The sequence below is a fragment of the Pezoporus occidentalis genome, unplaced genomic scaffold (genome assembly GCF_034315485.1).
Source record: "Pezoporus occidentalis ecotype Australia unplaced genomic scaffold, CSIRO_AGI_Poc_V1 ctg58, whole genome shotgun sequence".
Taxonomy (NCBI): Eukaryota; Metazoa; Chordata; class Aves; order Psittaciformes; family Psittacidae; genus Pezoporus; species Pezoporus occidentalis.
The window spans coordinates 3,443,678-3,467,633 of record NW_026915921.1 but is presented as its reverse complement, the minus strand read 5'-3'; the positions used below and the strand labels follow the sequence as shown (position 1 = coordinate 3,467,633).

At 39.1% G+C, this 23,956-nt stretch overlaps 1 protein-coding gene across 6 annotated transcripts in view; it reads left to right on the top strand.

Moving 5' to 3' along the window:
* The window catches only part of SH3TC1 (SH3 domain and tetratricopeptide repeats 1), a 28,240-nt gene extending 10,177 nt beyond the window's left edge, over positions 1–18,063 (top strand). For 3 of the 6 annotated variants that reach the window (XM_062638759.1, XM_062638761.1, XM_062638762.1), the window contains 11 exons: positions 338–411; positions 1,290–1,485; positions 2,366–2,493; positions 6,334–6,375; positions 7,940–9,628; positions 10,303–10,483; positions 12,823–12,973; positions 15,118–15,240; positions 15,533–15,683; positions 16,461–16,657; positions 16,886–18,063. In XM_062638759.1, the coding sequence (XP_062494743.1) occupies positions 338–411; positions 1,290–1,485; positions 2,366–2,493; positions 6,334–6,375; positions 7,940–9,628; positions 10,303–10,483; positions 12,823–12,973; positions 15,118–15,240; positions 15,533–15,683; positions 16,461–16,657; positions 16,886–17,116 (3,163 nt within the window). In that variant the 3' untranslated portion in view covers positions 17,117–18,063. Of the gene's footprint in view, positions 1–337; positions 412–1,289; positions 1,486–2,365; positions 2,494–6,333; positions 6,376–7,939; positions 9,629–9,652; positions 9,692–10,302; positions 10,484–12,822; positions 12,974–15,117; positions 15,241–15,532; positions 15,684–16,460; positions 16,658–16,885 lie in introns of all 6 variants that reach the window. The other 3 variants (XM_062638763.1, XM_062638760.1, XM_062638764.1) reach the window with 3 other exon arrangements.
* Positions 18,064–23,956: the final 5,893 nt, after the last annotated feature.

Here is a 23,956-nt window from a genome sequence, read left to right as displayed (position 1 = left end):
CATGTCTAAGCTCATAGATGTTATAAAGCAAAAATGACATCAATTGACTCACTTCAGGAATCACCAGAAAATTATGCATTCTTGATCCTCTTAGTAGTTGAAAAGCTGGAAATTTTCTGTTGTGCTATTTCTCCCTACCCAAGGTCAACTTAGTCAGGTTTGTTTGACAAAAGTAACTATTACTCAAAACATAGCTATGTCTGGACAGTGAAAGATAATTGTGGAAGGAGTGCATCTGTTTTTAAATGGATTTAAAGTATCACTGCTGTTGTCACAATATTTAGTAAAATGGCATATTTTATACACCAACTTCAATAGGATTTCTTCCTACTTTCAGATGGTTTCTTAAAGGGTATTCTGATCCTGTGGATTTTACACTCAAAACTGAATCACAATCCATCAGGAAAGTTGGTAAGAAACTCATTCAAATGTCAGCATCAAAAAAAAAAACGTATTTTTTCCCCGTTTTTGTTAGGATAGATTTTAAAGGGTTCAATAACTTTTTTTGCATTGTATTAGAATGGGAAAACAGCTTTCAAAATTGCACTGCAACGAAATTAATGAGAGCACAAATCTCTGCCTAAATTGAGTTAAACCCTAAAGGATTATCTCTCCCCTTTTTCCTCCTAAATACCATACTAAGTAGATGCACTAAGTAGTAAAGAGTAATTAAATTGAGGATGCCCGTTTAGATTTGATGACAAACTTTAAAATAAGAAAATGAGCCGATGTAATTATTGTGGACCTTTCCTATGGATATTGCTTTAATACTACCGGAGAAATGAAACTTATACAGATGGTCTGAGGTCTGTGATTAGATGTCTTATTTTTTACATACATATCAGTCTTAATACTGGTATATAACTGCATGTTTATCCAACATGTATTTTATTAGTTGGTTCCAGTAATTTTACTCTAGCCCATGTTCAGAGCCCTTTATAAGAGGGGAAAGTAGGGACTTAAAACATCTCCTTTTATTGCTTCATGTTGGAATTAATTGGAATTTTGAAAACACTTTAGACTTGCCTTTCTAATCACTGGGAAATTAGTATTTTTATGTTATTTACTACTCTAATTGCTCAAATGAAACCTATTAGGTTTGGATGCTTTAAATCTTGCTGCAATGGATGTGACTCTCATTCCATGAGAGTTGGAACTCTTGAGTTCCACAAATGTCTGTTGCTAAATATGCTCTTCTGATGAGTTATTACTTTATTTCTGATGAGTTATTACTTTATTTGTGTTAAATTACTTTATCTGCAAATATTATTTATCTCCTTATCATATAGCAAAAGGATTCTGTCTAGCTGTGATAAATTATGAAGGTATTGTGTTAGAAGAGATGAGCTTCCAGGAAGGGGACAAAATTGAGATTCTTGGATATTACATTGAATGCATGGAGTGGTTTCTTGGAAGACATGTGTTTACTGGCCAAATAGGTTTTGTAAAGACAAGTCATGTTAACGTGGACTTACCTGGAAATAAGTAAGTGATACATATTTAACTCATAAACAAAAAAAGTCTCTTGAGCTGTAAGATACTGAGCATTGAAGTCAGGTTTGCTTATTTATTTTTATTTTATTTTATTTTTTGGCTTGTTTCATTGAGAATTGTTGTAGTGAGTGGCAGTCAAATCAAATGCAAAGAAATTGGAAGATGATATCTGCTTAAATGCTGGAAAATATTATCAGTCTGTACCAAAGTTTCTTGTTGGGAAAAGGAGTTTCTGTAGTTATATCTGGTTCAGTTTCCATTTTCTGGATCACAAGATCCAAGAAGCTTTACTCTTGCAGAAGAGTCTATTTTTGCTGGTCTCTGAAGGTCTATGTGTAAAAAGCTTTCAAGTTCTGGTTTTGCTAGTACCCTTAATTACAGGCCTTGCTTCAAATGGGGCTCCTCTTACAAATAATTGCTCCTAATGTGGACAGAAACCTGTAAAAAGTGTGCATTTCAGCATGCATTGACACTATGTAAGTAGGCTGATCTTGCTACCATGTCTGGACTGCTTGCACACTAAAACAAGTTCTTAATCATAGTTTGCAAGTACAAAGATGTGTAACTTTAAGCTTATGTTAGGAAATCAATGCCATAATGTCTTTAAAGATTTATGCTTTTAATAAATTCTCTTAAAATACTGTACCATAAACCAGACATAAAACTTAATCTGATCTGGCAGAAACTGTTAGCTGCAAGTATAGCTACTACCAGTTTGTATGTATGTTTATAAATATGAATATTACTGACTTCTAGCACAAAAGGACCTATAACGTAAAGTTTGTATTAGTCTAACAAACTCCAGTTTGACTGAGCTCCTCAATCCAAATCTGCTTTCAGCCATGTTCAAAGCTTCTCCTTTCTTTATTAGGACACAAGACCTGGATTTTCTTGAAGCAGAAGAGCTATCATTTTTTAGCAAAGAAAAAGATTTGGAAGAAGTAATACATTTGTTGAAACAAACATCCATCACAGATGTTTGCTCTGTGTACAGAATAGGTGAGTCTTACTCCTTTTTACTGCACAAGATACAAATGCAGTTCCTATATCCCTCTTAACTTTTTTCTTATTTCAATGAGATTCCAGTCTACAACTACCTTGAAATATCTTGGTATTCAGTTTGATCATAGATATGGTGTGTAAAAATCTTTTATATCATCTTTGCTACTTTCCTGCCGATGAAAGACTTTTCGCAGCAGAACATTTACAAATCTTCTTTTGTCCTTCTTTGAGTGAATTAAACAGCAGGGTTTTAACAACTGAGCTGAACAGATCTTCAAGCTTTCATATATTAGTGTGCTGTATTATAAAATGCAGTATGTTCACCCAAATACTGCTGGCTTTTTATTCATCTTGGGAAAGTTGGCATAATAATTATTGCAAGCTGATGCAAACATACATATTTTCATGCTTGATTTGACTTTCAAAGGTATAGATTTTGGTATTTTCCTATTCCTACAAAGAAAAAAGATATATACTTCTAGCTACATGACCTGATATAGATGTTATTTCTAAGTGCTCATTCTTTGCATAAACTCAACCGGCGTAATTGAGGTTTCACCCTTACAGATTCAGTGTAAGGTAGTGTAATATAATTGTCTTGCTGAATTGAGCAGAAGCAGCAATTTCTTATCCCAGCACAGAACCCCTGTTCCGTGGCAATGTGTATGCTTGTCAAATATCTAACAGCTTTATCTCCTTTAGTGCCATCCTAGAAGAAAGGCCCTTAGGCTCCAATTTGAAAGGAGCCATGGGTAGATTGGACTCAGGTGTATTGGTTTAATTCTGCAAATCTATGTGTGTGTGAACAATAACCAAGGCTTGTCAGATCTGAGTTGCAAAATGCAGCTCATGTCAATGTGCAACATGACTCCACATCTCACCTCCCTTGCCCAAATATAAAGACTGGGAACAGGCCTCAGACTTCTATTAGGTACTAAATGGATCTCATGGGCTCAATAGACACACTCCTATTTTTTGCCTGTTGCACATTTTTTCACCACATCTCATCTCCTCCCTAGTCTTTACAAGTGCTAACTTCTTTTCACATCTTCCCTAGCTAACAGCACCATCTTTAACACTTTTCTCTCTTAAACTGCACTGTTGCTAAATGTAGATTGACTTACCCAGAGCAAGCATTTCCAATATTCACTTAATATTCACTGGCTGCTCTGGATTTGGAGAAGGCTGAGGTTCTTTATGACTTCTTTGCCTCAGTCTTCACTGGCAAATGCTCTGACTGCACCACCCAAGTCTTGGAAGGCAGACGCAGGGACTGTGAGAAGGAAGACCTTGGGCCCACTGTAGGAGAGGATCTGGCTTGACACCATCTTAAGAACTTGGATGTGCACAAGTCCATGGGTCATGATAAAATCCATCCGCGGGTCCTGAAGGAGCTGGCAAATGAAGTTGCTAAGCTGCTGGCCACCATGTCTGAGAAATCATGGCAGTCAGGTGAAGCTCCTGACAACTGGAAAAAGGGGAATATAACCCCCATTTTCAAGAAGGGGAAAATGGATGACCCGGGGAATTACAGAGCAGTCAGTCTCACCTCTGTGCCTGGCAAAATCTTGGAGTAGATTCTCCTGGATGGCAAGCTAAGGCACATGAAAATCAACAAGGTGCTTGGTGACAGCCAGCATGGCTTCACTAAGGGGAAATCCTGCCTGACCAATTTGGTGGCCTTCTATGATGGGGCTACAGAACTGATGGACAGGGGTAGAGCAGTTGATGTCATCTACCTGGACTTGTGTAAAGCGTTCGACACTGTCCCACACAACATCCTTGTCTCTAAATTGGAGTGACGTAGATTTGATGGATGGACCACTCGGTGGGTAAAGAACTGGCTGGATGGCTGCACACAAAGAGTTGTGGTCAATGGCTCAGTGTCCAGCTGGAGACCAGTAACGAGTGGTGTCCCTCAGGGATCAGTGTTGGGACAGGTCTTGTTCAACATCTTTGTCCCTGACATGGACAGTGGGATTGAGTGCGCCCTCAGCAAGTTTGCTGATGACACCAAGCTGTGTGGTTCGGTTGATACCCTGGAGGGAAGGAATGCCATCCAGAGGGACCTTGACACGCTTGTGAGGTGGGCTGATGCCAGCCTCATGAAGTTTAACCATGCCAAGTGCAAGGTCCTACAGCTGGGTCTGAGCAATCCCAGGCACAGCTACAGGTTGGGCAGAGAAGAGATTCAGAGCAGCCCTGCGGAGAAGGACTCGGGCTTGTGGGTCAATGAGAAAATGAACATGAGCTGCCTTCAGTGTGCGCTCACAGCCCAGAAAGCCAACTGTATCCTGGGCTGCATCAAAAGGAGCATGACCAGCAGGTCAAAGGAGGTGATCCTGCCCCTCTACTCTGCTCTTGTGAGACCTCACCTGGAGTATTGTGTGCAGTTCTGGGGTCCTCAACATAAAAAAGACATGGAACTGTTGGAACAAGTCCAGAGGAGGCCACGAGGATGATCAGGGGACTGGAGCACCTCCCATTTGAAGATAGGCTGAGGAAGTTGGGGCTGTTCAGCCTGGAGAAGAGAAGGCTGCGTGGAGACCTCATAGCAGCTTTTCCAGTGTCTGAAGGGGGGCTATAGGGATGCTGGGGAGGGACTCTTCACTAGGGACTGTAGTGATAGGACAAGGGGTAACGGCTTAAAACTTAAACAGGGGAAGTTTAGATTGGATATAAAGAAGAAATTCTTTCCTGTTAGGGTGGTGAGGCACTGGAATGGGTTGCCCAGGAAAGCTGTGAATGTTCCATCCCTGGCGGTGTTCAAGGCCAGGTTGGACAGGGCCTTGGGTGACATGGTTTAGTGTGAGGTGTCCCTGCCCCTGGCAGGGGGGTTGGAACTAGATGATGTTAAGGTCCTTTCCAAGCCTAACTAATCTATGATTCTATGATATTTTATTTTGTGATTTGAGTAAATGGGTTTTTGATTCTTTCCATCTACATCAATCTAATGATAAGTATTTACTTATGATCAATTCCCCAATTTAATATACAGTGCATTGTCATGAGTCCTGTAAACATCTCTGGCATTTGTCCACCAAAGTCAGGAAAGTATTTAAAGAAGGAGGATTGAGAAGCAAATAATCAGTGAGAGGCCATTCTTAAAGGCTAGTAAAATAAACTTCCATATATCGTTCATATACTCAGTGCCTCTTACGTTGCATCCAGTGTATGAAAGACAGTGAATAGAATCCCGAAATGAGGCATGCCATCTGAAATGCTATTTTTTGTGGATCTGTCTCAAGGTGATACGTTAATATTCTACAGATGTGCCATGTTAAATGTTTACAACTAGATCTATAGTAGTAATGTCTACAGAATCTAAATATATGCCTTTTAAAAGAAAAGTAAAAGGGATTTTTCATCTACATGTTACTGGAATGGCCAGAAAACTCTGACACTCTTATCTATGCGAGCTATGTTAAATAATTATCCCCCCTTCCTTCCTCTCGAAGTGATGGTAGAATTTGCTTCAGTAATATATCTATGCTGCCCATTTGTACTTCGGTGTAGCAGTGATGCATCCCTTGTGGGAAATACATTGGTTTTAATTCCAAGTGCAAAATACAGATGCCTCCCCACCTTGCTGAGCAGAGGGAGGTGCATGATGATAAACATGTAGAAATCAGGGAATTGTATCAGCAGGAGGCTAAGTCCCTAGTATCTGTTAGCTTTGGGTCAAACTTAAATTTCTTCCCTTCTAAATTTCCATGAAATGCCCAATTCTTCTGACATAGAAAATTCTGAACTGAAAAATAGCCTTATTTTAGGAAAATTAAAACTGAAAAGAAACTTACATACCATAACCAACATGACTTTTTTTCTTTCTTACAGACCAATTAGAAGAACCAGAATTTCAGAAAGCTCATGAATGTGGTAATACTTCATATGCATTTTACATAAAATTAATTTTACATAAAATTAAACTATTTTACATAAAAACAATGTGAATGTTGATGTTTTTGGCATTTTTGCCAGCTTTTCTCCTTCTAATATCTCTTTGTAATCTGAAATTTCTTCTCTTGTTCTTTGCTTTCTTAGGTTTTGCTATAAGACATTGTGGGTTTTCACTGATTAGATGTCTGTCTTGGACTTTGCTATCTAATTGCAAACTGCATGCCCTATTTCTACTGCTGTGACACTCATACATGCACCACCCCCCAAGCCCCCCAGTTTAGTAGGGCAAAATACTGTTTATGGGGCACCTGGCAAGTGCTGGCTTTGAATTTGAGCAGATGCTCCATCTGCTAAAAAACTTCATCCCATAAATATATTTCTCAAAGGAGGTATTTTGATGAGAATGCAGAATTATTTCCCTTTGGCATTTAGTTGCTAAGCTGTCACTATCATTACTTGTACATTTTTCTAAATACCAATTTTTATATTTATGATTTTGCTGAATGGTTTTAAAAATGAGATTCTAAGAAAACTGAGCTCTAAATCTGCAACTTCAATAAGCTCCTGTCGATACGCAGCTGTAAACTTTGTCACTGACTATGACTACAAACTATGTTCCTACTTCCTGCCTGACTACCTTGGCTGAATAACAGTGGGAGGGCTAAAGAAATGATGGCATGTTTGCCATTTTTTCGTATTTCTAAGGTATTCAACACTGTCAGTGCTAGGAGAGTTTAGATCAATGACTGACTGCATCAGCTGCCATAACTTGGCAATTTTGAGAAAGTTAACCTGTGCCAGCAACAAATCAGGGTTGGTATTTGAAAGAAGAAATCTTATTATACATCCTACAGGCATGGCTGGCCACACAGACATAATGTGGACAGGAGAACAGGGCCTTTGCAGGCATCCTTGCAACACCCTAAATAGCTCAGTCTTGCTTGTCCTCCCTCCCCCCAAACCCCCCACCACCCCAAGCTTTCTATCAGGACATCAGCATACTTTGCTCAATTTACACGCATGCTCAAATTCGCAGTTCCCTTAAACCAGACGTCCATCCAGCAGCCGCTACCAGTTCAGACCTGGGGTCTTTCCAGATTCTGTTTTTTTCCTTCTGCTTGAAGCTAGTCAGAATTGGAATTCCTTTGCAGATCTCTTGCTCATACACATACAGAGAGTACAGAGAATATACACTTGGACACAAACCAGTTCAAGTTAATGCTGGACTTAAATTGGATTGGTATTGGGTCAGGCACAGGGCCTGGCTAGGCAAGTGTACTGATCAGCAACTGCTTACATGTAGCAAGTCCTGTTTATCCTCACTCCTTCAGTCTCCCACACTTGTTTCTCCCTGATCCTCTTTGATCTCTGCCTTTCCCCACTTTTGGCTTGTCTCCTAGACATACTGTTAAGAAAGTGCAGTAGGTTTACATAATGTTTTCCTAACAGCATCTTCTACTGATAAATATTTTGTTGGTCTATGAAAGAACATGTGTGTATGCACACATGAAGTTGTGATCTGTATTTTATCTTTGAATTTCAGAAACCCCATGTTCACATTCTAGCACAGGATTTACTAGCAAGAATGGCAAGATAGAAGAATTCCTGAAGAACTTCAAGAATTTGGAGGCCACTTGGGCAGAAGAGCCAGCTATGGAAGGAAACAATTCTGCTAGCTCACTGAATAAGGAAATCTTTCCTCCACCTGAAGCACCTTGCTTCCACATACATGAAGATGATGCTCAAGCATCTGACATCTTTGAGTCGTTGTTACTCTTTTTCAATAGGAAAGAGTATGAGAGAAACTTCAAACACCTCTATGATTTTTCTTATCCCTTTATCAACAGCATGTTCTATGGGTTTTCTGAAGAAGCAGAACTGGTTAGTTTTCTTAGATTAGCACGGGAAGCAGCAAAGAAAGCAGGTATGCCCTGGGCACTAGCGAGGCTGTGTTTTCTCTTAGGCAGGCTCAGTGTTAAAAAGCTGAAGTTTTCCCAAGCACGGGTGTATTTTGAGGAAGCCTTGAGAGCAATAGCTGGAGGGTTTAGTGATTTGTACTTTGTAACTGCTCTTTATACAAATCTAACAGTTATCTACTTGACACAAAAGAACAAAGAGAAATGTGCTCATGTTTTTGACAAGGCAACAGCTCTCCTCATGGGAATTCCCAGCTACATTTGCAGTACTGACCTGGAGTCAGATATTCTAAAGTATGCTCTAAAGAGGACAATCCTGAGCCAGAACAAGCATGCAGAGGCAAGGGCATGCTTTCTCCTGGCAAAACACTACAGTGCACACAAACAACATGAAGAGGCACTACCATTCTTGGAAAGGTTTCAAGTGTTGCTTAATGACTTGGGTTTACAAAACAACTTCTCAAACAGCTGTTATATCAAACTAGCAGAGTCCTACAATGAAAAGTGTTTGCCACACATTGTATTAAGTTGCATAAAGGTAGCCTCTACTCAGAGCTCTGGTACTTTAATGGATTCCTTGAAAATGATTGATTTAGTCATCAAAAATGCTTCCAAGCTCTATGGCCTGAGGAAATACAGACCAATACTCCCATCCCAAGTGGCACCTTACCTCATACAAGCACTTTCCTCTGTGTTTACTAATGAGCAGCAAGGACTATGCAGCACTATCTATCTTAGCTTAGCAAAACTGTACAGCCACCACAAACTGTATGGAAATGCCATTGTTTACATGATGAAAGCACTGGACTCTGATGTTTCTGCTAAGCCAGAGGAAATTATTAACTATTTGGTTTCACTTGCTTGGCTATACCTTCTTTACAGACAATATAATGTGTCTTTAGCCATTCTAAATGCTGTCATAGATTGTCCATGGAGCAATACTCAACAACTAGGCAGCGCTTATAATATGCTTGCTGTTGCTTTGAAAAGAACAAACAATACAAAAGATGCTGCTGAGAGTTACTACAAAGCCCTACATCTTTCAGAAGAGACTGATATGATCCATAACCAAGCTATAGTCCTGGCTAATTTTGGGACACTCTGTCTGCAAGCAGCAGCCACCAAGCTGGCAGAACATTATTATATCAGGTCAGTGAAATTGTTCTCCAAACTTCCAAGTATGGACTACAGCCAAGAGTTTATTCAAGTCCTCCTTCAGCTGGGATGTTACTATGTTGGTGGAACTCAAAGAGAAAAAGGCAGGTTTTACTATGAATGGGCATTTCTAGTTGCAATGGAGACAAGCCATCTGGAAAGTAAGTATGTTTTTTGTCTTTCAGATATGAAAGGGGCCTTCTTTGGGAGTGTTTGTTATATAGGTATGTTTTAGTTGTTCCTTAAGCAATATTTTTATGTCCAGTTATGTGACAGCTATCAAAATGATTTAAATCATTACTCTGTCCCATAATGGTAGAGAAATAAATAAGTGTTGGCTTCTTTTCTGGTGGTAATTCGGTTTGTTAGAAATTATAGAGAAAATAAAATGTTAAGGAAAACCTAAATAACTTAATCAGTAAAAAGTCTAGGGATTTCTATGTTTAATAATATTTACAATGGTTCTACTGTTGGTAGTGCAAACAGCGCCAGACTTGAGTTTCAAGATATGAAAACAACTGGTAATCTGGATTACTTTTGCATGAAATAATTGTGTTTAGAAGACCCATGCTTTATTTCTTTACTCTCAGTATTGTGATTAAGGCAGTTTATACAATTGAGTGTTTCATTATTTTTGAGATCAAGTTTGAAGTAACTTCTAGTCTTTGTTATCTTTGTGAAAGAAGAAGAAACTGGCAGTGGAATCTTCTTGTTATGACTTATATATTGTTATTCATTGACTGTGATGTGATTTATGAAAAGATAACAATATGTTAAAACTAATTTAACATTAATTTTAAAATAGAGATTCATGTTAGTGTTTCTAATCTCCTAGGTCAACTACAAGCAATTAAACTGCTGTGTCAGTTCTACAGTACAGTTGTTCCCAATGAGGCTCAGTGTGTCATCTACAATGAATATCAACTATCTTTAGCTAGAAAGATGTCCAACAAAGTTCTGGAGGGACAAATTTTGGAAACCATTAGTCAGCTCTATTTGTCTTTAGGAACAGAAAGGTAAGATGTGCTGAATGACTTTGCTTTTATTCTGGTTGTAACTTTTTTGTCATGCTAAAGGATCTCAGTTTGCACAGTAGCTGAATGTGACTATTTTTCTCTCTGCTTTGACAATATGCCTTATTGGAATTGCAGGGTCCAGTGGTAGCAGAAACTTTCATTGCGGTTGGGTTGTTTTTTGTTTTGTTGGGTTTTCTTAGGTAGCTATAGTCTCTCAGAGGAGACAAGATATTGGGTAGGGATTAGCACCACTTTGCAAGCCAAATAATTTCTAAAATCTATGTAAATATCTTTAAAAGGTATTGTATATCATGCAGCTCTTGATGGCTGCTATAGCTCTAAGATTATTGCTGGCAGGTGACTTGTTCACAATGATAGATTTTTACAAAATGCTTTTCCCACTAGAAACCAAATGACATTTCAAACAGGTCAGGCATCACATTGTGCGTTTCTCTTTGAGGAAATGTTTTTTTCAAAACTTAAAGCAGTACAAAGCCTATATGTAAAACTGCATTGTGTCAGTCTCCAGAAATCTCTATACTGCTCTTATTTTCAGAATACCAGGTTTTTTTTGCTTTGCTTAATGGAAAATGGACCACACAAGTCTATTTATAGTAACTAGCAGGTGCTGGGGAAACTCACAGGTTTCTCTGGACATTTCTTGAGTGTTTAAGACAACTTTGATATTTTTTCCTTACTGTGTCTTGCTTTAGGGGAGTCGCTTTAAATTCAGGTATTTTCAAGCATGCCTCAGAATGGAAAAAAATATCTTCAGCTGTGGAAAGAATAGACACTTATTTTAGCTTTAAGTGGCTGCAGTCCAAGCCGCTAACTTTCCTAGTGTATCACCTAATTTATTTTACTTTAACTGCTGTTTAATGATATAGTTGGTGAACATCTTTTGGAGAGGCTGAAGACAAAGGAGCTGGTTAAGATTTCAAGCTACCTGGAATTTGTAGAAGGCTTTCGCTAGCTGGAGAAGCTGCTGCTTTGTGTGCGTGTAGTACATGGAATTTATATATCCCAGAAGCCTGGCTCCCAGATGCTGGCTGTGTAACCTTAGTAGATAAGGTTACAGTAGCCCATAGTTTCACAGTATCCTTTGAGTTAACAGCTCTGAGTAACAAGGATATGTGTTTATGATGAAATAATTAAAACAGTGATGTCTGTGGTGTCACCACCCTCATTGTAAACTACTGTGGTCATGCCAGGGGAAACAGCCTGAACCATTCCAGCTGCTGTGCTGGGTAATGGGCTGGTATATGCTTCTGTGTGCTGTAAAAGCAAAAACTCTGAATTGGAGATAGAAGTAGCATTCAGTAATTGGGCTGAGTTGGACTAGTTCAAGTACCTCACCTTTCCTCATCTTAGTAGCTTGTTAGCAAAGACTGGAATGTCAGGCTTGCTCACTTGAACTTCACTTTCTCTTGAGTGTAAAGGGAGTGACAGGTCAATTTCTGTAAGAATCAGAAAGTGGTAAAAACTTTCTTCCCCCCTCCCATCAGACGAGATACCTTGTTGAAACAGAACTGAAATCTTGGTAGTATGAAATACAGGGGAGTGTGTTACTTCCAGATCTGTTTCTGACCTCTTTGGAGATCTAAATATGCTGCTCTAAAGATGCACTCTGTAAGGGTTCACTGTAACCGTGCAGCTCATGTTATATTTTAACATATGTTGCTTGGAGGAAAATGCATCATGTCAAGGTGGTGGCAGTCTAACACAAGACAGAAGGATTTAATAATTCTGGGATTTCTAGGTCTGGTATAAAGCACCATAAGCTCAATTAATTTAATAAGTCTTCCCAATAAGGATTATGACTACTTTTCTGAGGGCACAGTGTCCTTACTCTTGAAAATTGCACTGTCCAGTGATCTGATAATTTCGGTGCTTCTAAAAGTGATCCAAGTTTTTCTGCAATTGCAGATTAGTGTGAACTGTGCTTAAGTCCGAGCCTAGGTGTTTTTAGTAAAAAATATTTATAGCTGCAATTCCATTCTGAAGTTTTTAGGAAAAGGCCTTAAATTATAGAAGAGCTAAAGATGAAGGATTTTTCCCACCTGTCACTAGCCTGGGGCAGGGAAAGGATGCATCTAGATGAAGCCATCCTGAAATAACATAACATGATAACAATCTAGCAGGAAATGTAAATTGAACAAAAAAAGGAAAGGGAAAGAGACTCAGCTTGCTAGTTACTAGTGTAATATAGATAAGAAATCATAATTTTGCACTCAATAGGGGAAACAGCTTGTCTTTAACATAAAGCTTTTCTCACTAGGAAGAAACCCATTTGCTAATTTGAAGAACCCCCCAGTAATTAGCAGTTTTCCCTCTTTCAGGGCTTACAGGTCAGCTCTGGAATATACCAAAAGAAGCCTTGGAATATTTATAGATCTGCAGAAAAAAGAGAAAGAGGCATATGCTTGGCTACGGGCAGGAAAGATATATTATGTTCTGGGGCAGAATGAGCTTGTGGATCTTTATATTCAGGTATGTTGTCAACACTTAAGAGGCAAGCACATGTTGTCAGCATTTTGCAAGTGGGATAGTAAGAGATTAATACAATATAAAGATGCCAGAGATTTTGCTGACTGATGCTCTGAACATGACATAGTCATGACATCTATGTAATGCTCAGCAGCTGAAATTCTCAGCATTTTCTGTTGGTGCTCTGTGTTTGACCTGTTGCTTCACTCTGGACAGATTTTTTTTTTTTGGGCAGAAACCTTTCTTAGTGCCTGCTTTGTTGTCAGTTCTGTGTATTGCATCATCTTTACCAGCTCTGTAGTACCACAGCAAGCAAACCATGCATGCTACATGCTGGTGGGTAATAAATAATAATCATCTTAGCATGTCAGCTTGTGGGAAAGGCCCTCAGGAAAAGACAGTAGCTTCTTCAGGAAGCATTTCCAAAACACCTAAAGCTTTCCTTCTATGGCTGTGCACAGCATGGCATAGAGCCAGCTAGAGCTGCTGCTGCCTTTGGCACAGTGAGAATAGAGGCATGTGGCTTGCACAACTTGGCCCCCACCACCAACTGGGACTTGCTGCAGCTGCTTACTGCTGTGCTAACACAGTCTGAAAGGTGACCTGAAAGTGGAATCTAACCCTTGTGGCTGCTGAAACTGGATGATCTAGAGCCTTTCTCAGAGTGGGACAGCCACCTGGATCTGACTGTTGTCCATGTAGCTCCTTGTCATTCCCTGGAGTATTTGGGGAATTAGGTTCTTGCTGTTCTAAAGGAGTTAAAAATACTTCTCTCCCATCTGCCTTGTAGTGCAGGATGTATACAGAACCCAATACAGTGATATCTAAGTCTTGGCTGGTGTACGAGTAGTACCAAAACATGATGCCTAAATAAAATAATCAGACACCTGCTAAGATGTTTTGAAAACTAGATCTACAAAGCAGGGAAACATAGGAAACAAGTTCATGTTTAAAATGGACTGAGACACAATACATGGGGCCACTCCATGGCATTTTTTTTTTTCCTCTCAGTTAAGCTACATTTCTTAATAGTTACCAGGAAAACTGAATACATGTGTTTACAAGAAGGGACTGTGCTATAAGCCTGTCATTTCTTTTAATAAATAACTTTAGCTGATAGCTCCCAAGGCAGTCACTTGGTAGTACAAAATCCAAAGCAGCATGTGGGATGATTTTTCTCCATCTGCTTTATTTCCTCAAAGGATGAGTGGGCCAGGGATAGGCATGTGTATTCTATACTGTACATATGTGGTACCCGGTATTTAGAGCAGAGTCAATGCCTGTCCATGAGGAAAGTCTCAAAGCAGGAATCAGCCCTCTAAAATGTTGACTACTGGGTCAATACTTTGTCCAGGCCATCACATCTTAATTTCCTTGTAAAACAACTTCCACAATATAATGCAATAGAGTCCTTAGGTGCCTGAAGCCAGAATAGGTGGAAAAGTCAATGCCTTTGTGCTTAGGTAGACCTGGACTTGTATTAATTGAATGCAATTTGAGAACCAAAGATCACCAAAGCAAGATTTTTAATCTTGCTGCATGTAAAAGTCCCCTTTCTCGTTAGTATTATATTATTTCTCATTTTTATTTTATTTCCCATTATCCTATAGCTGACTATCCTGATATTCTTGCTTTGAGGTAGATGAATGCAGCCTTTCATGAAATCCTTTTTGTTAACATGGCATATATTTATTTCAGAACAGAATAGTGGAGCTACATTTATTTACAGAATTTTTTATGTCACAGGCTTTTAAATATGCACTGTTAGCAATATCTAACTTAGAATTTATCATAGAAATTCTAATTGCATCTAATTCAAATTTAACATGTGGCAGCTGTCAAATACACTATTTTAGTGTCACATGCTGACTAAGGTAGCAGGATAATATTGCCTGAAAAAGGGAGACCATAACACTATACGTGCCCAGGTTCTTACGTTCCTTCTTCAGCAGCTGCCACTGGCCTGCTCAAAATCAGGGTACTGAAAAAGACAGAGCACTGTCTCACCAAATACAGCCTTTGATATCTGACAATGCGAAGAGAGGCCTTAACAAGATTTTTTTCAATTGCTAGTATTTATGATTTGTTTTAACCAGGAAGTAACCAAGATTTATTTCCTTATCTTCCCCATCCCGTTTTCTTTTCAGGTTGCTCAGGATGCTGCTCTTTACACAGGAGATCCAAATTTGGGAATGGAACTGTTTGAAGCTGCTGGAGACATATTTTTCAATGGTACTTGGGACAAGGAGAAAGCAGTGACCTTCTATAAGGTTTGTGTAGTTTTTCTATTGCATTGACAGTTATGTACCCTCCTGTCACAGCTGGTGTTCTACCAGTTCTGAACCAAAAGCTGATCCTCTCAGCAAACCATTCCTAACCTACTGCAGCTGAGCACTTTACCATGGTGTTAAGAGATACCACCTACTTCAACTCCTTTTCTGAGTGTAGGATATGTTATAAGCAAAGATCAAAATGAAACCAGAAGTTGCTTGACATAAATAGAAGCCTGTTAGTGCACATCTTTTGCTTCAGCTGTACCGAAGTTGCTGTTACATGTTTCAGGACAGGGCTCTTCCACTTGCTGTTCAGACTGGCAACAAAACCACTGAACTCAGATTGTACAATAAACTGGTGGAATTGTTGGTGAATCTGAAGGCTTATGAGGAAAGTCTGGAATATGCCAAAGCATCTCTCATGCTCAGTGTAAATTTAGGTAAGACCAATTTAAATTATAGATAACTGTGACTGGTATCTCTAAAATACAACAGAACTCTAAAAGGTCTTCTTCCTCTGAATTCAGTCTGATTTCCTGCCAGGATTTCATAACGGTACTATCATTGCTATTTTTGCACCTATTCAAGAATGAACAATGTTCCTGCTGCCTCTTTTAACTCCAAGTTCTATGGAAAATATTTGGTAGAGCACAGAACTTAATCTGGGATTCTAGGTCTAATCTGAATGTTGCTTCTGACAGCTAAAATGTAATACTGATGAATAACGTAATCTTCAAAAGGTTTTTGAGTGTCTAGGGCTAGTTTCAAAAATTACTACTCTTAAACTCTGAGAGCTGTTCAATTTAATCTTTGTTCCATGGAAGCACAGACAGGTGGATCAGTCTGAGAATCATCTTTTGCCATAATTTTTCATGTAATGTATGCACTGGGAGGCGCAAGGGAGTCTTTAATCCCATTAATTTGCTTTCATTACTTCTGTATTTATGCATAGGCTATATATATCTAAGCATGAGATTAATGTAGTGATTTCTTAAGAAAATATCCAACACCTTTAAATCCTAGAGCAGGAAATTTGGCTATTATGTAGGTTTCCTCTCAAAGGGTGGGTTTTGGCCATGTATCTCTTGAGCAAATAAAAGTTCAGCAAATACCATATAGAAATAAAACAAAAAAAAATGCATAGATGTATTCTGATTTGAGATGATTTGACTATTTCTGTCTCTGGTTTTATCCTGGCTTATACATTATCTCATTAGGAAATCAGCTAAATGAGCGAATAGCTTATCATCGGCTGGCTGCCATCCATCATCATTTGGGCCACTGTGAACTAGCTGAACACTTCTATTTAAAGGCCTTGTCCCTCTGTTCCTCTCCTTTGGAGTTTGAGGAGGAAACACTGTATTACATGAAGGTGTACTTGGTCTTAGGAGACCTTATATTCTATGAACTTAAGGTAAGAAATACTAAAAACTGCTGCAGAAAATGTTTACTTTGAGTAATGTTTCATAACACCAGGTTTTATCACAATCCATTTCTATGCATTTAGAATGTAAGTAATAAAGTGGGAAAACCTGCTGAAGTTTTGGAATCTTATTCTTGTTTGATACCTAACAAAATGAGCTTGGATGTCCTTTTACACTGGTTGTGCTATAGAAGATAATATCTTTGTGTCTCATTTCAGGACCCTTTTGATGCAGCAGGCTATTACCATTTGGCACTTGCTGCTGCCGTCGACCTAGGCAATAAGAAAGCTCAACTGAAGATTTACACAAGACTTGCAATAATCTACCATAACTTCCTTGTGGATCGGGAAAAGTCTCTCTTCTTCTATCAAAAGGCAAGAACCTTTGCAACAGAGCTGAATGTTAGGAGAATAAATCTAGCTCCTGATCGGTGTTATAAGAACTCATAAGCATCTTACGAATGCAGTCTAACAACTACAGAAGTACCTAGAGAAATAATTGTACTGGCTTTGTAGGAGGATGCAGAATGCATTCGGTCTCTCATTATGCAAGTTCTGTAAGCCAGAGTTCAGCATCGCAGACTAAATTACCAGTTCATATGACAGTAAACTACATTTCATTGTCTTCAAGATATGCCATCTTGGACTTGTTTGAGGATCAGGCTGTGAACTAAAACCAAAATCCAACAGTCTTATTTAAAAGAGCTTTTCTTTGCTATGTTTCTGCCTAGCTGCATACCAAAAAGTTATCAATGCATAGATGCAATGAAAAGTATTTAATAAAGTTACAGAGAAAAAACACTCCATATGAATTATGGCTTTCTTTGTATGGCCTAGCTCTATTATTTTAATGACATCAAATAAATACATATCACAAGCATGTTAGGTGGGGTATTTGAGAATTGGTTTGGACCAGTTTCCCTGACATCACCCCTCACTTCCTATCAAATTCATCTATTGTAGTACTTACAGGCACTACTTAAGATTTACCTTCTAATTCCTGAAAATATTTATGCATATGTTGTCATAAGTAACTGGAGTCATAACCAGAACTGAAGTCTCTAGTAATATATCAGTTGCAGTTTTGTGGCTATCAATGGTAATGTGAAGGGCCCTTTTCCCTATTTTTCTCTCTTAACTGACCTGTTTCAGAACTGTCAGTATTGTCTGCAATGATTTATTTCATTTCAAATCATCTTATACTTTGCTCAGAAAAATGTACTACAGTTGCAAAAATTCTATATTGTTCATTTTTAGTTTTAAGCCTTTGTGCCTCAAAACACTTTCATACCAAAGCTATGGTTGAAATGACCTATTAGATCATGCTGTATATTTTGAGAAGAAATGTCTATGTCTTGAGGTCTGATATCTTGCAATTAAATACTCAGGTATGTTTCAATATGATGCCTTTTCATTTCTTGTAAGACCATATAGAAACCACTCGGTTTTTAGAGCCATTACAAGGAATTGAATTATGGAAGTGTCTTTGGAAGATGCACACACTATCAAAAACCAGCTAGGGATCGCTGGTTACATCTATTTCACCTGCTTATACTGTCAAACCAGGGGAAAGGTGCAAAAAGAAACTTTTTTTTTTTTTCTGATCTACGCAGCAATGTAATCTTGCTTTTGGTCTTTTGTCTAAAAATCTTTCTTTTCTTAAAACCTGTCATTCGCAGCACACTCTGAATGCTTTCCATATGTATTCAGGAATCTGACTTTCGTTATCTTTTTGACTTTGTGAATGCTTCATTATTTTTTGGGGTTTTTTTGTGTTGTTTTTTTTTTACTTCTTCCCTGTAGGGAGATAGGATAATGATATCTAATTGAGACAGACTGACATTTGGGATACTCTCCAGGGAGAGGGGAAGTGCATCTTCTCCCTCAGTGAGTGCTGTAAACAGTAGTCTATATAACAGTTGCTACTCTGATGGTAGCTGTTACCTGTTAATTACCTTGATGAGAAGCTTTGACTTCTTAGGTAGACAACATAACTCTTTACAGTCTTGCACTCGGGTAAGATCAAAAAGTGAAGTGGTGCTTCAGAACTATGCTTTTGAGCTTAAACAATTTTTATTTGCTATTTCCAGAAGGCTCCCTGCTTAGTAAGCATTTTTTGTTTTGTCACTATAAAGAGTTTACCTGCTCCTCTCTTTTCAGTTTCATGGTGAGGATTAGATGGCTAAAAATAATGAAAATGACAGTGCTTTGCCTCGTAACAATGCAGCATTATTAAATATATCTCAGCACTTTGGTTTTAATAAATAAAAAAGTTTTATGGTAGTAAATCAGACCTTTGTCTTGATTGTAGAAATACATGTACTACTCAAAGCAATTCTGCACTCAAATCTTTTGGGCACTCACAATTGGACTGGAACTAAGCGTTAAGGCTGACAGTTTTACTGTTTCAGTGTCTTAGGAACTTATATTGAATATTCAGTGTCATATTGTCCTACTAAGCATGGGAAATGGATTGCCCCATATCCTCTTCCTTGCCTTGACTGAAAACTCAACAGAAGTCCTGTACAAACTCTGCAGATGTAGGAAAATTGTGGATGTTGCTCTCAGTTCATTAACTTTCTTTTCAGTACTTGGCAGTCTATTTTCCATTTCATTTGGCTTTTAGACTAGAGATAAATTTATAGCCTCTCTCTGGCTCTGATTGCTGTAATAACAGGCAGTCTCTTTGTATTCTGGGAAGGAAAGCTGCAGTTTCTAATCTAGAATTCTGTTCTGCTGATAAGACCTATCTTCATTTTTTGCGTTGCTACTTCATCTTGTTGCCTTGATTCCACAGTGTTTTCTTTCATAGCACTCCAATTCTTTATTATTAATTCATCCTTTAATATTAATTTGTGGTTGAGCAGTGTATAGCATACTGAATTTCTTGTCTATTCCCTTCAATTGGCTTTTGTAAGCCAATTGAAAGGCATACAAAAATGTATATGACTTTTGGAAAGGCAATACCTGAATTCTTTCCTTGCTCTGATGACACAGGAATTGTATGTTTTTCTATTCAATGCAGTTAAAGTGAGTCATAGGCATAGGATTTCAAAGAACTGAATTTCTATAAACTACATAAATGGCATTTTAGGTTTTTGAAAACTGCTTCAAAACCTGTTAGACCTTTAAATACATATTTTTATCCAGGAAGCACAACATCATTTTAAAATTTTGTGATGATAAATGCAATGCACTTGGACAGCAAAGTCTGAATTTACAAATTCTGGATGGAACTGAATGTGGGCTAAAGGATTTCACTGTGAAGTAGATTGCTTTGATCAAGAGTGGTAGGATTAATCTTCAGAGGACAGCTGTTAGATAGCCCTACTCTCTTTAGCATCACAGAATTGTCAACTCTCTACAGTGTAGAAGTCTATAGGTGGGTAAGATGAACCACTCAGTGGTTAAAGATGAACCACTCGGTGGATAAAGAACTGGCTGGCTGGCCGCATGCAAAGAGTTGTGGTCAATGGCTCAATGTCCGGCTGGAGACCAGTAACGAGTGGTGTCCCTCAGGGATCGGAGTTGGGACCTGTCCTGTTCAACATCTTTGTCCCTGACATGGACAGTGGGATTGAGTGCACCCTCAGCAAGTTTGCCGATGACACCAAGGTGTGTGGTTTGGTTGATATGCTGGAGGGAAGGAATGCCATCCAGAGGGATCTTGACACGCTTGTGAGGTGGGCTGATGCCAGCCTCATGAAGTTTAACCATGCCAAGTGCAAGGTCCTACTCCTGGGTCGGAGCAATCCCAGGCACAGCTACAGGTTGGGCAGAGAAGAGATTCAGAGCAGCCCTGCAGAGAAGGACTTGGGGGTGTTGGTTGATGAGAAAATGAGCATGAGCCGGCTTCAGTGTGCGCTTGCAGCCCAGAAAGCCAACTGTATCCTGGGCTGCATCAAAAGGAGCATGACCAGCAGGTTGAAGGAGGTGATCCTGCCCCGCTACTCTGCTCTTGTGAGATCTCACCTGGAGTATTGTGTGCAGTTCTGGTGTGCTCAACATAAAAAGGACATGGAACTGTTGGAACAAGTCCAGAGAAGGGCCACGAGGATGATCAGGAGACTGGAGCACCTCCTGTATGAAGACAGGCTGAGAAAGTTGGGGCTGTTCAGCCTGGAGAAGAGAAGGCTGCATGGAGACCTCATAGCAGCTTTTCCAGTGTCTGAAGGGGGGCTATAGGGATGCTGGGGAGGGACTCTTCATTAATGACTGTAGTGATAGGAGAAGGGGTAACGGGTTAAAACGTAAACAGGGGTAGTTTAGATTGGATATAAGGAAGAAGTTCTTTCCTGTTATGGTGTTGAGACACTGGAATGGGTTGGCCAGGGAGGTTGTGAATGCTCCATCCCTGCCAGTGTTCAAGGCCAGGTTGGAGGAAGCCTTGGGTGACATGGTTTAGTGTGAGGTGTCCCTGCCCATGTCAGTGGGGTTGGAACTAGATGATGTTAAGGTCCTTTCCATTCCTAACTATTCTATGATTCTATGAATCTTCCCTGCTGTACTTTCTTGCGCAAGTCTCTATAAATGGAAGTCTGATTATTTGAGGTATAAAACTCTGTTTTCTCATAGCTATTATGTAAAGGATAAGTGATGCAAAATTCTTCTAGCTTAATGAGTTGAAAAGGCAGAACGGCATGGAGTCTAGATGCCTTCTAGATAGGGTATAAAAGGCATATCTCTGCAGAGTCTGTCTGTTAGAAAAAGAGAAGAAATGACTCTCAAGGATGAGGTATTTAATAATGGGATGGGGGAAGGAGGAGGGAAGGACATACAAAGCAGATGTAGATTCATAGGGCTTCTACCCAGAACTAATTATATAGCTAGTCAGCAGCAAAGTTTGATACTCTTAATGAGCCAAAAAAGCCCTGCTGAGCTGTTAACAGCTCTACAGGCACTTGCACACTGTAGATATTTCTGCTTGATTTGAAATAACAAGGTTCTGCTTCCAGGCATGCATGAACTGGTACTTGTGAGCAGCTGCATATCTAGAACCCTGTCAGATATAGAGCCAGATTTGTGGTGGTTTCTCTTCTAGGGATGATGTACATTAGTGTCACAGCTTCATTTTTTAAAATGTGATTATAACGAAACAGAGGGTAGTGATGCTGTTGTGGTATGGAATACTTAGTTACTAGAAAGGAGTGACACCAGCCCCCATGCTTTCCTCAGCCTGTAAAAGCTAACATTTCTGAAGAGGAAAATACAGAGTATCCTACTCAGTAGGCAAGGAGCCTCTCCTCTCCCTCTCTCCTGGTTAGGTGAAAAGACATGCCGACCTCTGCAAGCTTTCTGCGTGTGTGTAAAAGGGAGCACAGCCCTGTTCTCTCTTGGCTAAGGAATTCACATTGGAAAAAAAGAAGGCTGGGCTCCATCACCCATGCTCTGAAAGGCTTGCATTAAGCATCTCTGCATAAAATACCATCTTCTTGAGTAGAAATTGGCACATAGGATTCCTGGTCGTTGGGTGTCCATTAGACTCCTTTTTACTACAGTAAGATCTCCTCTGCTTTCTCATGTCCCTATTTTTTCAGCTTCCTCAGAGAAGGTAAGCCTGCGTTATGTTGTTGTTTTTTTCAGGGCCTAATCCATTTAATTTTAACAATTTTTTGCAGGAGCAAGCTATAACTTTTGACGGCCAAGAGAGCCTCTAGCCACGCGGTGGCACTCTCTAGCTTTGCATCAGTGGCCTTCAGTTCAGAAGGTTAAGAAAGGAATTCAGAAACCTCCATTACCTTTCCTTTCCAACTAAAATCTAATATCTCTTAAAAGAAAACAAGCCCAAAACTCACTGAAAAAATAAAAACCTTTAAAATTATAAACTAAAGCCTAAAAGCCTAGCTTTTTTCCAGGAAATGTGAAACATAGGGTGCAGAGAATCCTCTGTGTGCTCTGTCACAAAGGAAATATGCTCCAAGAAAGCAACAGGGCACTTGTAGGGAATAAAAAGAGTTGAGGATAATAATTTTTAACTACCTTGAAATGCTTAAGGTTCTGATAACTGACTTATTCACAGACAACCTAGAGAAAGTTGGCTGCACTGAGGTAGCACACAGCTTTATTTGGCAATACGATAACTGAAGTGCAAATAAAGGATACTGAGGTAGAGAATAAACCTAGTAAATGGAGTTAGAGTCAGGCACATGCTGAAAGCTGTTGGTGTTAGTTTAAAAATGGCTCATTTTTGACAGCTGCTTGTTTTGTGAAGAGAAACGCCATATGAATTGCTTTGTGTAAGCGTGATGTTATGCTATTCTAGGCAGTGACATTCAAAACACTTAACCTATGGAACAAAGCATTCTTCTGAAAATGTACCAAGGATGTTATCAGAGTTAGTAGCTGTTTTCCAACTTATGTAAATTGCCTGCCTGGTGTTTGCTGAAGTACTAAGGAGATGTTCCTCTAAATCTAATGCCTTTCTGCCTTCATTTTCCCATTTCAGATAATGAAGATAGAGAAAATAATGTATAATTTCCCAGAATATTTAACTCTATCTGCAATTTAATCACTGAGTGGCAGGGTTAAGCTGCCATTGCAGTGCACCGAAATACTAAATGGATTGTATCTTTGCATGAAAAGCAAACCAAACAAGATTACAATATTGTAAAACTTCCATGTTATTTAGATGCTGAATTACTTTATGGAGTTATGTGCTGGGAAACTCTTGAAATTTTTTAGCAGGTGTTTTTCCTGATGCAGCAGATGTACAAAATCTGCCTGAAGTACCCTTTCTTTGCCAAGTCAACAGAAGGGAATTTCACCATTGCACAGAAAAGATTTAATTTTTTTTGAAGTTGGAATGGTTATAATAAATGAAGTGTTTTAGCTTTTCTAAAAATAACACTGATTCTTGCTGAATGTTTCCTGAAGTATATGTAACACTCGTGGCTGGTGTTAGATATTTGTGTTCTATCAGTTATGTTATTAACTGGGGGAACAGAGAAACTTCTTGGGACTTTATCAAGAATTATGGACCATTATCCATCTGCTCATATTTTGCTTAAAGTGCAGATGCACTTCTGTGTGCCTGCCTTTTCCGAGATATGCCGTAGCTGTATGTTTGAGACACAAGACACCTGTTTCTTTCTCTCCCTTGAGAAGGAGATTTAACACAGTACCAGTGTAACTAGGCACTTTTTGTAATATCAGAAAGGAAGGGCATACAGGTATTAGGACATATACGCAGACATTTAAGACATGGCTGAAAGTGACCTTGAATCAAAATATTGTCTCCTTTTCCAGAGTTCTTGTACATTTTGGCCTTTGGTCATGAATGTGGGATGTTTT